Source organism: Podarcis gaigeae (assembly GCF_964106915.1).
Source record: "Podarcis gaigeae genome assembly, chromosome: 2".
NCBI classification, from domain to species: Eukaryota; Metazoa; Chordata; class Lepidosauria; order Squamata; family Lacertidae; genus Podarcis; species Podarcis gaigeae.
The window spans coordinates 24,013,877-24,027,574 of NC_139679.1; the positions used below are offsets into that span (position 1 = coordinate 24,013,877).

General features: G+C 40.9%; 1 protein-coding gene across 1 annotated transcript in view; it reads right to left on the reverse strand.

Annotated features, from left to right (window-relative positions):
- Nucleotides 1-1,684: 1,684 nt before the first annotated feature.
- SMURF2 (SMAD specific E3 ubiquitin protein ligase 2) overlaps nucleotides 1,685-13,698 on the reverse strand; it is a 70,562-nt gene continuing 58,548 nt past the window's right edge. Inside the window, exons 13-19 of the mRNA XM_083727518.1 lie at nucleotides 11,428-11,542; nucleotides 10,594-10,772; nucleotides 9,819-9,956; nucleotides 9,346-9,466; nucleotides 6,847-7,048; nucleotides 5,763-5,838; nucleotides 1,685-5,268 (exon numbers count right to left, since the gene is read on the reverse strand). Coding sequence (XP_083583644.1) covers nucleotides 5,169-5,268; nucleotides 5,763-5,838; nucleotides 6,847-7,048; nucleotides 9,346-9,466; nucleotides 9,819-9,956; nucleotides 10,594-10,772; nucleotides 11,428-11,542 — 931 coding nt within the window. The 3' untranslated portion in view covers nucleotides 1,685-5,168. The remainder of the gene's footprint in view (nucleotides 5,269-5,762; nucleotides 5,839-6,846; nucleotides 7,049-9,345; nucleotides 9,467-9,818; nucleotides 9,957-10,593; nucleotides 10,773-11,427; nucleotides 11,543-13,698) is intronic.

Genomic DNA, 13,698 nt, shown 5'->3' on the forward strand with positions numbered 1-13,698 from the left:
AGTAAATGCGATATTTTATGACCACGCTTGGAACACTGTGTACATTTCTGGTCGCCTCACCTCAAAATGAGCTGGAAGAGATTCAGAAAAAGGTGATGGAACAAATCCTCTATGAGGAAAGTTTACAATATTTTGGACTGGAGAGAAGGACAATGCTAAAAACACTCTGCAATAAATACAATAGAAATGCAACTAAAAAAGAACATGATAGGGTTATATAAAATTATGCACGGCATGAGGAGAGGAGAGACAAGCTTCTCGCCCTCTCTCTTAACACTAGAACTCTGGGATGTCTAAGGAAGCTTAATGTTGGCAGATTCGGGACAGAGAAGGAAAGCAAAAAATTGGGCTGCCGTACGTCTGGATTTCCCTGAACATTACCGGGAGCTCAAAGGTGGAAGTGGCGTCCAGGGGGGATTTCTGGAAGGGGGCAGTTTTTCCTGGATCTTCGGCAAGCAAACAAAAAAAAAAAAAATGGTGGTTTTTACTTTTTGAAATACGGCAACCCAACAAAAAAAGAACTTCATGCAGCACATACAGTGGTACCTTGGGTTAAGTACTTAATTCGTTCCGAAGGTCCGTTCTTAACCTGAAACTGCTCTTAACCTGAGGTACCACTTTAGCTAATGGGGCCGCCGCGCCGCTGCTGCGCGATTTCTGTTCTCATCCTGAAGCAAAGTTCTTAACGCGAGGTACTATTTCTGGGTTAGTGGAGTCTGTAACCTGAAGCATATGTAACCCGAGGTACCACTGTACTTAGAATTAAAACATTCACTCTCACAAGAAACAGTGATGTCCACTAACTTCAAACAAGGATTAGGCAAATTCATGGAGGACCAGGCTACTAAGCACAATGACTGTGTTCTACCCCCAACTGTTGGTGGCGGTATCCTTCTGAATACTAGTTGCCAGGAATCACAAGTGTGAATATCCTGCTTTCCCCATAGATACCTGCTTGGCCACTGTGGGAACAGGATGCTGGGTTAGATTGGCCATTGGCTAAATCCAGCAGGTTCTTCTTACGTCTGTATATTAAAGGAACATCAATGAACTGACCTTCAAAAAGTTCAATTTTTTCTTCATATAATACAGTGGTTACAGCTGTTGCAAGTGATTATTTTTCCTCCACATAAAGCTGCTGTTAAGCATATCCAGGGAGCCTCTGCACGTATCCTCTTTAAAAACATACCAACTAAATTACACGATCACCAGTGTTGCTTTTACTTAAAAATGAAGTAAATGCAAAAAATCCCAGTTTTTTAAAAACCATTGATGCTGTGACAGTGCAAACAGCATACAATTTTATTGCTCAACTTCTGCATGAGTACATACTTTTTTAAAAACAAAAAAACATTTTATACAGATGTATTGTTAAAGCTCATGTAACAGCTTGGTGAAAATACAATGTATATCAATGCTAAAAACACTCTGCAATAAATACAATAGAAATGCAACTAAAAAAGAACAAAAAACCCCAGTCTGTGGAAGAAGGAAAAATCATACCAAATATAGACTAGTTTTAGCTATAGACAAAGCTCTTAGAATTTGGCAGAGTCGGAAATCTAATAAAGAGATTGTGTTAAGTACAAACTGCACCTGTTATCTATATGGTGCGGTTTAAAGTCTGAAGCAACGGGGTCATGCTACATTATGATGTATGATATAGAAGCAACGCTTTTACTTCCATTAATGCAGCCAGTTTTAATGCACCAGAGGTTTAACAGATGTAGTGTTGGGGGGGCATCCTGTGTGCTCTGGACTCCAGTACAACACAACATTTTGGTAAAAATATGATCGGTTTAGGGAAACTGAACCTATGTGCAAAAAAATAGAATACATACTGTACAAAGCACCATTACAAAACTTTACATCTAAAAATTAAATCTGAAACACAACTGAGTACTGTATATCTGAATCCTACAAAATAGTCACTATATTTAAAAAACATTCATTTCTGAAAAGGAAGCATGGAAATGTGAGGTGACATCTCTCTTGTAACCATTTAATGCATCTCTCTTAACCACTTAATGCAAATTTAGGATGGATGAAAAAACCGTGTAGGAAGAGGGACAAGCTGGAAATAAATATTCACATTTAAATCTGGGTTGAAAATCCAAAGGTCTTAACATAATATTGGGTTTAGCACTTGTCAACGGGAAAAGTGGCATGGCCGTGGGACTACACTCAATGGGTCTAGAGAAGCTTCTGACAGGTTGTGTGATTTAAAGCATTTTAATGGTTATGCAGATAAGAAGGCACTCAGGAGACCCGATATTCAATTTGCATCAGTCTGCTCAGCATAGCAGTCAAAGCAATATGCAGAAATGTTCGTGGTTTGCCTATTAGAATCAGATTTTGCAAAGTTAGCCCTGTAATGACGGAAGAATCTCTGGACACAATGTGTTTAAAGCAGGACGACAATGAAATTGCTCTCAAGTTTTGATCTCAGACCCGACTTGAGTCCGCCTTATCAAAACCCTGTAACGCAAACTCCTTCCCGGAGACCTGTCAGTGCGGTCTGTCACAGGCTCTCGTTAATCGTTCTGTGGTTATTAGGCTACATCTCCTTATGAAATAATACAAGATATTGTAAGATGAGCAGTGGAGGCCACAACATTCAGCACAATCTGATGCAGAACAAGAGGCATCTTCCCATGAGGTAAGGGCGAGGCTATCATCTTGGATCAAGTGATAATTTTTCAGAGAAGGAAGTACACAGCTGACAAGCAGCAAGTAAGGCCTGGTACAAAACATGGTTAACAAGAAGCCCTACATCAACCTGTGCACAGGCAGAACGATAACTCCTGAAAGATATGCAGAACAGTAGCCGCACACGGCTGTGGATATGGAAACCAGTATTCTACCAGCTTTTAATTTAAGACAACAGTAGAGAGAAATCAACACAATGCTATTCCTGAAACCTGAAAGAACAGTGGAAGCAGATGGATCTGCTCCGATAGAAAGGATCGTATCTGCCAGCCTAGAACCAGAGCAGATTCCCTAACTGGGACTTAGGCTTGCATTCCAAAATCCGCCTTAAGTCTACTCGGAGCAATCAATGTAGACTTACAGTTCTGCTGCAGTCCATGAGCAAAGGAAGACGAAGTCAGACTTAGCTATTCCAAATGCTGGACCATCTAATACTAAACAGACCACCAGTCACCATCTTTTATTTATTTTTACTATGGCTAATTTGTGTAATTGCTGCATAATTCAATACGACGTAGGAGCGAGGCTGTTTCGGAACCAATGCAACAAATGGAAATGATTGTTCACCCTCGCCTCTCCCACTTCTACATCTTGAGCCTACAAGACTGGTTGTTAACGTACAACCTGCCGGATTCAAGTCAGAGCAGGCTACACACGTCTACATCTAGCGAATGTCCTTTTGACTTAACTTGCTTTCTCTTATCCCAATTTTAGACAAGGAAAAAGGCCATCTCCAAGAAAACCTTCAAGATAAGCAGGGCTGCGCTAATAGTTTTCAATCTGTTGCCTCCATATACGTGGCACACTTGATTGATCATTCACACAGAAAAAGTGGGTGGTTTTAGATGGTTACTTGTGATTAATTACTACCATATGCCTTGCTGTTGTTTGTCATTACTTGCTTTTGCACGAGAAGATGAGCAACCGAACAACTGTGCTGACAGTTCGCTAGACGTTCTCAATGTTGTTCAGTGAGAGCTAGTTTGCACATGCAAGTTCCGCTTTCCTCTCCACGCAGTTGGGTACATAAAACTAGGAAGAAATAATCTGTGCTTGCCAGCGTACCAGAAACAGCCAGCAATGATTTCAGCAAGAGAAGCTGCACTTTTCACAGCAACTAAACACACTATTGCAAAGAGAAGTGTACTTATGAGCTATCCCCAAGTTACAAGCTCAACCACTTTAGTTATTGATATATATTATTCCTTGCATGACTGTCAATTAACTGTGCAATATATTTCATCTAAACGTGCCCCCTTTATTTTAACTATTTTGCATATATTTACCCTCAATGCAAGGATGATTTCTGGGGTGCTCCAGTCAGCTATTTATTGGAGCACATCACAAAATGTACAGAAGCTCTGCTTTTAAGTCCATTGCATCACTATTTTTTCCCTTAGTTGTAGCTAGCACAAACCCATATGTCACACGCCATTTAAAATAAAGACGTTTTAACCTGATAATATTGTTTTGCAACAACTAATATACAATGCAGATTCACTGTATCGGAACAGAAAAACTTTGGTTGGTATGACATCCACAGAGAGTTTTGAAAAATGAACTGACGACCTGGCAGAAGGCTGTTGATATCATCAACATACATTTAGGAGTTTACAAAATGCAGCAAGTTCCATTTAAAATGGAAAGCAAATTAAAAAAAACTCAAGTATTGACTTTTTACAAAAACGCTCATTTTAAAAAATGCTAGATGCTTTAAAAAAGGGGGGTTTCCACGTTTACCACAAAGTACTGTACCAAATACAGTGCAAGTTAACTCCGACTAGGATTCTGCTAAAGAAACTGGACAAGAGAAAAACAGGAGCCAAAACCTGTAATTCATGCTTGAGAAATATAAAAATCCTTATAGAAGTAACATTGAAGTTTAACTCATAACAGAGAATTAAATCATTCACTATAAGAAAACACAGTTTGTACGTTAAGTGGCCTTAATTTAAAAGGGTTATGGTTTGCTTAGCCAATTATATGAAAAAATTAGAATAATCAAAATATTTTATTTAAAAAAATAGCAGGTATAGATGCTGTTCAGTATCACATGTTTACTTAAGTAGGCTGGAACGTGACTTGTACCGACAGCTATATCTTGGACCTGTGAGAATAGAAATCAGGTAAGCAAATAGATCAGATCACCTTTTACAAAAATAGTAGTCGTCTTTTTGAGAGAAGAATACTGCTGTTGAAAGGAAGGAAAAGTCAGCATTCTGTATATTCAAGATACTTGTTTTTAATAGCAGCTGAATGATTCCTTGGCAGGAGCCACAGGACATTTTCTTGAATGAAGAACTCCAAAAATTGTCCTTTCCCTCATATCGTCCTAAAGTAGAAAAGGGAGTGGGGGGAAAAAGTTTCCTATATTTCAAGCATTTAACTGTGTCATGGCTGAGGAGAGGATTTTCTGCTTGACGGAGTACAAATACAGTCCCAGGTAAGTCTGCAAATGTTCATTCCACAGCAAACCCACATGTTTCTTCAATGGCGGTTAGCAGCTTTTCATAGAGCTTCTCGTAGCTTTCATAAGGAGGAATGTCTATTCGATTGAAGCTGCACACAGAGAACAAAAGCTTTAATAGGCTTTCAATAATATATACACACTGAATTTACGCTGAATGGCAGTAATAAGTAATATATTTCAAGCAGGCTGCTACAGTTAAAAGAACACAGTTACCTCCCCCACCGCTAACATTGTCTTCTAAATAGAACTATGCCCATGTTGATCCGTTTTGACAAAGAATTAAAAACACACATGGTGTTGTAAGTAATGAATGGATAAAGACTGCTGGAAAAAAACAGTTTCCCACAAAAACGTAGCACAGAGAATCTACTGATGACTAGGCTACAATGTGCAGAAAGAAAAATCATAAATGCTTATTTCTTTCTTCTAATGGTTTTGATGATATGCTAATTATATGCAGGTAGATTATTCATAGTAACCTATTTCTGAAGCTGGATTATTAATGAATTTCTTCTCTAATTAGTGGCAAATTCAATATTCATGTAGAAAAGAATGAGCACAGTAATGCATCTATAAAGCTTACCAAGTGTGAGCTTTTGGCAGGTTATTTGTGCTAGCATCAATCTGGTGAATTGTGAATAGTCTTGGACCAGCAGCACCTGCAAATGGATCAGAAATTGGGCATTACTGTCCAGTACTTTGGAGCACAACCAAAACATGTAAAAGACTGGCCAGAGAAGCAAGCTTTGGAAGGTGACAGACAAAGCAGCATCCATGGAGTGTGACCTGTACATCTCCAATTTGATACGTGCCGATTTAAGGCTTTCTAGAACATATTAGAAAAGTGAATACCCCATATACCCCCCAACCTTCCATTCCTTTCAGTAAGTGAAAACGATGGCTCTGATACACAGACACGCAAAGGGCTTTTGACTGCCCCTTACCATGTTACAAGAGCTCTAAGGCATAGCTGTCAACTTACAGATTTGAAAATAAGGGACCAGCAGCCTCGAAAATAAGGGATCAGCAGCCAAAATAAGGGACCAACAATTACTTTGATAAAATACATATTCTGTTGCATGCAAATGGCTTTAGATACCTATTAGGTCCATAAATTACCATATAGCATATATTCAACACAAAAAACAGCAACAATTTGTTGTTGACAAAGGACAGCTGGAGATAGAAAGGGCCCCATTACCTTCAGTAGCTTATTTAAGGGACATCATCAATAAGGGACAGCGGCGGGACATGGCACTGGGATAAGGGACTGTCCCGCCAAATAAGGGACGCTTGACAGCTATGCTGTAAGGTAGGCTATCTTAAGAGGCCTTCTGAATTGAGCATCATATGCTGCCAAGTCTTATAACAGCCAGAAAATCACACAGAGCCAGGAACAACAGTTATCAATATATTTATGATAAAATGCTGCAGTAGTTGGACTAGTAGATGCATTTGGGAAACCAGTGCATCGGGCATACCAGACAAAAACACACACAAGCCTACAGATTTAAGACTTTTGACGGAAAGTCATAGCTATGCATTTCATAATGTATTCTGAATATACCACAAATGTTACAAGATTGAAAAAGCAGTAACTGAAAAAAGGAATGGGATTGTGGACAGCGATTCAAAAGAAATTTGCTTTTGTGCTTTTTTTTTTTAACCTTGTAATGCTTTGAAACCCTGCAGAGGTACTCTGGATGACCCAGTCACAAACTGCAGTAATCGGGCTCTCCTTTCTTCATCAAAGAGCTCCACGGCTTTCCAAAACCACTTCACAATGTTGCTGTCTGGCGTGCAGTGTTTTAACCTGGTGTTGGCCTTCCAGTCATTAACATCTATCTTCCCAAGGCCACAAATGATGAGCTGTTCATAACGGTACAAATATCAGTCAGTGGAGGACTGCGTGCAGTCAATACACCCCACCCCCACCCCCACAAATCTGCCAAAAATAGAAAGTTATCCCTCTAAATGACAAAACTTTTCTTTTTCTTTTCTTTTTTAAAAAACTTTTGTTATATGAAATGTTGGCCAGTAGGAAATGACAAGTCAGTTTAAGCTTGCAAAGTACATAACCCTAGTTTTCTAAGTGGAATAGCAAACAATATAGTCAGCTTCATCTGTGCATTATAGAAGTCTTAGAAATAAGAAACAGATTTCACCAAAGGTGAGCAGCGAACAGATCCTGATCCATAGCAAGCCCTTGCTATCCAGCCCCCTTTTTGCTTATATGCAGGTTTCTTGGGCTGATTTTTCCTTCTCCCACACATTCTATTCCCCTACAACTTTCTAACCCGACAGCCATGCATCTCCATCATCCCTTCCCGAAAAGAGGGTGGGAGGGGGTATTATAGCGTGCAACATTTAAAAGGGTTGAGATGAGTGGTTGGGAGCAAGGGCAGCAATGGGAGAAAGGCAGCCTAGCCAAGAATAAGGTCTTCATGGGTTTTGTATAGGGTAAACGGGTGTATCCATGTGCCATTATCACCCCATCTCTCATGCACCGTGAATTCCCCTCCTGCCCCAACCAGGAGCAAAGCATATAAAAGTCTCATGTGTGTTTGCCTCTCTCACATGCCCTGCTTGGCTGGCACACATGCACAGGACAGTAAAAACAAGAGGTGTGGGTTTGTGCCTCTCTCCTGTCCGATTATTGTCTTCCGAAGCAACTACTCTATTCCGAACTTAAAAATGGGAAGTGTAACGCTGGTGGTCAACAAAAGAGGTTTAAAGACTCTCTCAAGACAAATCTAAAAAAAAAATGTACTATAAACACCAACAACTGGAAAACACTGGCCTGCGAGAGCTCCAGATGGAGAACAGCCTTTACCAAAGGCGTCATGGACTTTTGAAGATGCTCGAACTCAGGACAAAAGGGAGGAATGAGCTAAGAGCATGCTTGGCAAATCCTCACCGTGATCAACTCCTGCCCGGAAACCTATGTCCCCACTGTGGAAGGACGTGTGGATCCAGAATTGGCCTCCACAGTCACTTACAGACTCACTGTTAAGACCGTGTTCATGGAAGACAATCTTACTCGGCTACGAGTGATCGCCGAAGAAGAAGAGGGCAATGAAAGAGTTCCCATGGGTGTCTTGCATGTTCTGTGCTATCTTCAGCAAATGGGACTAATAGTAGGGTGGCTCAGACACCCTCCCCAATATGTTCTCTACAGGAAATAGAATATGTTTATCTATGGTTACCAGAAAATACATTCCTACAGAGACACATTTTAGTTTCCAAGATATCCTTTGACTCACACCGCACAATTTAGGTTTTTTTCTGCCCAACCATTAAGAACTACAAAATTTTACTATTTCAACTTTTATCATCCAGCACTTATTGTACAATATTAAGAATCTGTTTCTTAAAGGAATTGTAAAACACTCAAAATAATGCTAAGGGAAATAAAAAATAGCCCTCCAAAGTATGTGATGTATTCTATCAAAAATAGCATTTTAAAGTCATTAACTAGCAAGACAAGAGTATTATTAAGAAGCCCGTCTACAAAATGTAAAGAAAAAAGGAATCCCAACCCTTTGGTGATTTGGTATGTTAACCATGGTTAAAATTACCGTATTTTTCGTCCCATAGGACGCTCCGCCCCATAGGACGCACCTAGTTTTTTGGGGGGGAAATAAAGGGGGGGAAATTTTCCTTTATTTTCCCCCCAAAACCAGGTCGGGGAAACCGAACCAGGTCGAGGAACAGCGGGATGGCGGCGCTGCGCCTCCCTGCTGTCCCCCGAGCTTGTGGGGCTGGCCGATGTCTGCCCGGCGCGAGGGGCGCTCTGCTTCAGGGTCCCCTTCGCGCCGGGCGGCAGGCTGCTATCCGCAGCCTAGACAGCCCTGCGGGAACTCCCGCAGGGCTGCCTAGGCTGCGGACGTCTTCCTGAAGCCTGGAGAGCGAGAGGGGTCGGTGCACACCGACCCCTCTCGCTCTCCAAGCTTCAGTGAAAGCCTGCATTCGCCCCATAGCATGCACCCAGGTTTCCCCTTCATTTTCGGAGGGGAAAAAAGTGCGTCCTATAGGGCGAGAAATACGGTACTGCAAATCCTTCATCCCTAGAAGCATTGGGGATGAACTTTGCATACGCAAAATTCAAGAAGAATGCTTTTTTTCTTGTTACACTTGATGGCCTAGCATATCATTAATGTACTGACCTCTAGCTCCTTCTCATCAAATGTCTTCAGCAGATGTTGTGGGATTACTTCATTAAATCCCTTCTGCAGAGCCAGAAACTGAGCTTCAATCCCTCGTAAAAATCGCCAGTTTACATAAAGCCTGCAATAAATTACAAGTCCTATTTGCAAAGGAGTGTCTTCCCACTCAACAACTTAGATGCTTGATCCCAAGCTGCAAACATTACTACAAACTATTCAACCAAGCATCTACATAGACAGGCTAGAGGCCGTGCAAATGTTGTTGGAATAGTTGGACTAAAACTCCCATCAACCCCAGCCAGAGTAGTCAGAGATAAAGGGTGTTATAGTTCAGCAACATCTGTAGGGCCAAAGTTAAGCAGCCATTAACATGACAAAGTCACTCTATTAATTTAAGCATACCGTATTACCCTCTGCACAGAGCACTGTAACAGAAACCTTTTGGGGTTTTTTAAGACTATAGTTTTTGATACCTGACGTATTCCTTTTTACTCTCTTCTGTGACAGGAATGCTTTTGCCATTAGGTTTCAGTTCATGTTGTATAATTTCACCGTACGCATTATGTTCCACACAAAATGTATGGTCCAAGACTCCAGTAGTATCGTTCTCACTGAAGTAGAGAAAGCAAAATTATATGAATTCTAAACGTCTCAGGCATACCTAACCATACATCCTATAGCCTGCCATTAAAATATATATATAAATAAAATTGCTTATACTGCCTCTATGAATCCAATACTTTGGAGGGTGTGTATTCTTTAACATAAATGTACCCCAAAATTATTTTATTCCATGATAAAAATCCCCTCTGATTACAAAGCTTGTGGAATGCTCAGAAGTAACAAGGGAGGACAGACCCTATGTGCCAGGACACAACTAAGAAGTTACAGATAGGTAGCCGTGTTGTTTTGACAACTAAGAAGAACGTTCTGTAGAAGACTATGGCTGGTTCCCTAGCCAGTCCTATGCAAAATACACACACATACCTCAAGTCACTCCATCGTGGCTCAGATTGCCTAAAACTGGCAGGCTTCCCCAATGGGGCTACCAAATGTGTCACGTTACATCTGTCCCAGTCTTTCTAATAATGATTTGGATTAGAAGACTTAAGTTCCCATGGCTTACCTATAGTCCCCCCCCCCCCAGCAAAAATTCTATTTACAGCCTGCCCATTTATAGCAAATGAATTAAAGCAGAATACAACCATTCTAAATAATAAGCATCATTTCAAAGAGATCAGTACATACAGTATCCATACTAAGCTGTTGTGAAGATCTGGGTCAACCAATTCCATGTCATCCAACGTAATTGGCTTTCCTAGCAACTGCTTGTAAAAAGGCAATGTGAAGCCCCCATCAATATAATGTCCGTGAAACACAGCCATCCCCATGATCCGTCCGACAAAATGGAAGTAGGATAAGTGTTCCTAGAATTGAAGGGAAAAATGTACTCATGCTAGGGTTCATGGCTTGATTCCAAAACTGATGAAGCATTCAGATTTTTCAACAAGAACCTTTTCTTTAGTATGCAGTAAGATTTACTTAAAAGTTACAATGAAGAGTCCGAAAAATAAAATAAAAAGCTTTAAAATATGTTAAGGTGCCTGCTTCACTTCCATCAAGACTATCTATCTATCTATCTATCTATCTATCTATCTATCTATACGAGACTGTACAGTCCCTATTGCAGGATTTGCTGTGCTGCATAACAATACTGGCTAGTGAGCAAGGGTGCAGCCCCTAGTGTTGTATAAACTTCCACTTTCACTTGAAAACACTTCCTCTAAACAGCTATTCTTAGGATTACAACACTTCCTCTTATATTTGACCTCAAAGTTTCCTGCTACAACTTAACACCTTTATTTCTTGTCTAAGGTTTAACAAACCTGCAGCATTCATTAATTTTCATGATTATACCCTGCACTTCAAAGCAAAAACAAAAAGGGAACTCCCAAAGCAGTTTCTATCTGTTCTAAAAAAGAAGTTGAACGTCACTAAAGTAATTCAGATTTGCATAAAGCTAGCACACCAAAACTATTAAAAAGGAACTGCTGGCCACAAACATGGGATACATTTCCATACCGGGTTAACAGCAGAATCTGGGTTTATCTGTAGTGTATAGATGTCATCACGCGAATACTGGAAAAGGCCATAATACGGATTCAGCATTTCATGGGAGAGCAAATAGAGCCATTCCCTGAAAAAAAGAAAACATTTTAAGGGTCAAACACTGTTAAACTGATGCAGAAAAACACAGGTCTTCAGTGATAAATAATTTCTTAATCAATGACAACAGAATGTGGTAATGGGAAAAGCATTTATTCACAACTGTCTCATAAGCACATTTTCAGAATTTCTTGTTTCAGTTTCTCTCAACTATGCATCTTGCAGACCTGTCCACTCTCTTTAGTTGCATATGTCAAAAGCTGTGTGCTGTATAACTGCACTAGCTATGCACAGTAATCGGTTGTGTGCCCTTTATTAACAGGGTGTTGAAGATGGGCTTGAATTTGGGGGTGGGGATTTGAGGGGGCAAAAAGAAAGGAAGCAACTATTTCCGTACCTTGCACCAGAATAAAAAGATGTAAAACAAAGAACCACACAGGGAAGGAAGCAGTGACAAAGAAAAACTTATATAGTACGTGACTTACCCTCCAATAGGGTTGCCATATTTCAAAAAGTAAAAACCAGGACATCCCCAGAATTGTTGAGCTTGCTTTTTTTAAAGGAAACCCCAAAGCTGTGGAGCTTGTTTTTTAGACAACAAAGTTTGGCATGATGGTAACTAGAGCCCCTGTTTTGCATGCAAAAGTTCTCTAGTTCAATCCCTAGGGTCTCTGGTGACTGGAGAGCCCTGGTCCAAAGCCCTGGAGAGCTACTGCCTATCTGTGTAGACTAGTGGTAGGAGGATTGCCATATTTCAAAAAGTAAAAACCAGGACACCCCGAAAGTCATTGAGCTTTTATTAAAAAAAAAATTAAAAGAAAAAACACCAAGATACCCACTATTTTCCGATTGACTTGCCTAAGATCCAGGACAAAGTGACACATTTTGGGAACTACCACCCCCTGAGGCATCAATTCCGCCTTTGAAATCTCAGAAATGTCCGGGGAAATGTCGGGACGTATGGGAGACTAACCTTCTGATATTCCTGAGATGAAAATCAGGATGCGTGTCTTTTGGTGCCGCGTTCCCACGCAAGCCGGAGCACGGTGCCAAAAGGCACATCCCTTTGTGTGCCCTGCCGCTGCACGAGTCAGCTGGCTGCTTCCCCTGCTGCATCCACTACCTGGCAGTTGCTTGCTCCCTTACCTCTCTGCTCGCTTCCTCCGCCTGCGCCGCACCTCAGGCCGCCAGGACAGTGGCGGCAGCAGAGGGGCCAATAAGAGGGTTGCGCACATCCACTCCAGCAGGGCCGGGCCTGAGAAGGCAGCGAGAAAAGGTCTGGGTGCGCCACACCACACCTTAGCTTGCTTCCTACTACAGTGGTACCTCGGGTTTAAGAACTTAATTCGTTCCGGAGGTCCATTCTTATCCTGAAACTGTTCTTAACCTGAGGTACCACTTTAGCTAATGGGGCCTTCCCCTGCCACCGCTGCGCAATTTCTGTTCTCATCCTGAAACAAAGTTCTTAACCCAAGGTACTATTTCTGGGTTAGCGGAGTCTGTAACCTGAAGCGTATGTAACCCAAGGTACCACTGTATAAGATACCCTTGCAGGACCACTGCAATTGCAAGCACTGGTTCATCCTCCTCCTTCAGCTCCATGGTGGCGCTGGAGGGGGGAAATGGGATATCCCAGAATCAAATCAGAAACCAGGGGGGCTTCTGAAATTCCAGGAATGTGCCAGGGGAATCGGGACACTTGAAGGTTATGGCATGATTCAAGCAGGGGTGAAAAGACAATAATTTTTTAGATAAAGGGAGCCATTGTTGTCTTTCATTTATTAACAAAACATACAGATTTGCAAATGTACAAGAAGGAAAAAGAATAAAAAATATGTAAAGAAAGTTTTTAAGATCATTGTTCCAATCATAAACAAAGTTGGAGTATCTATATATTGTTAAATGTGAAACTTAAGAGCTTAATTGACATTCTAATTCACAGTTCTTTTGGAAGGCTTTAAATTAACTGAATACAGACCTTCTACTGTTTCAGCATAGTGTGAATAGAACTCTGATTGTGATATATATATAGCACCTTAGAGACCAACTAAGTTTGTTTTGGGTATAAGCTTTCGTGTGCATGCACACTTCTTCAGATACCTTCTTCAGATTGTGATAGTCACACTGAATGCAGTTTAATGCACTGTACTGAACAGATATTAACTGTATGCTGAAATATACCCATTA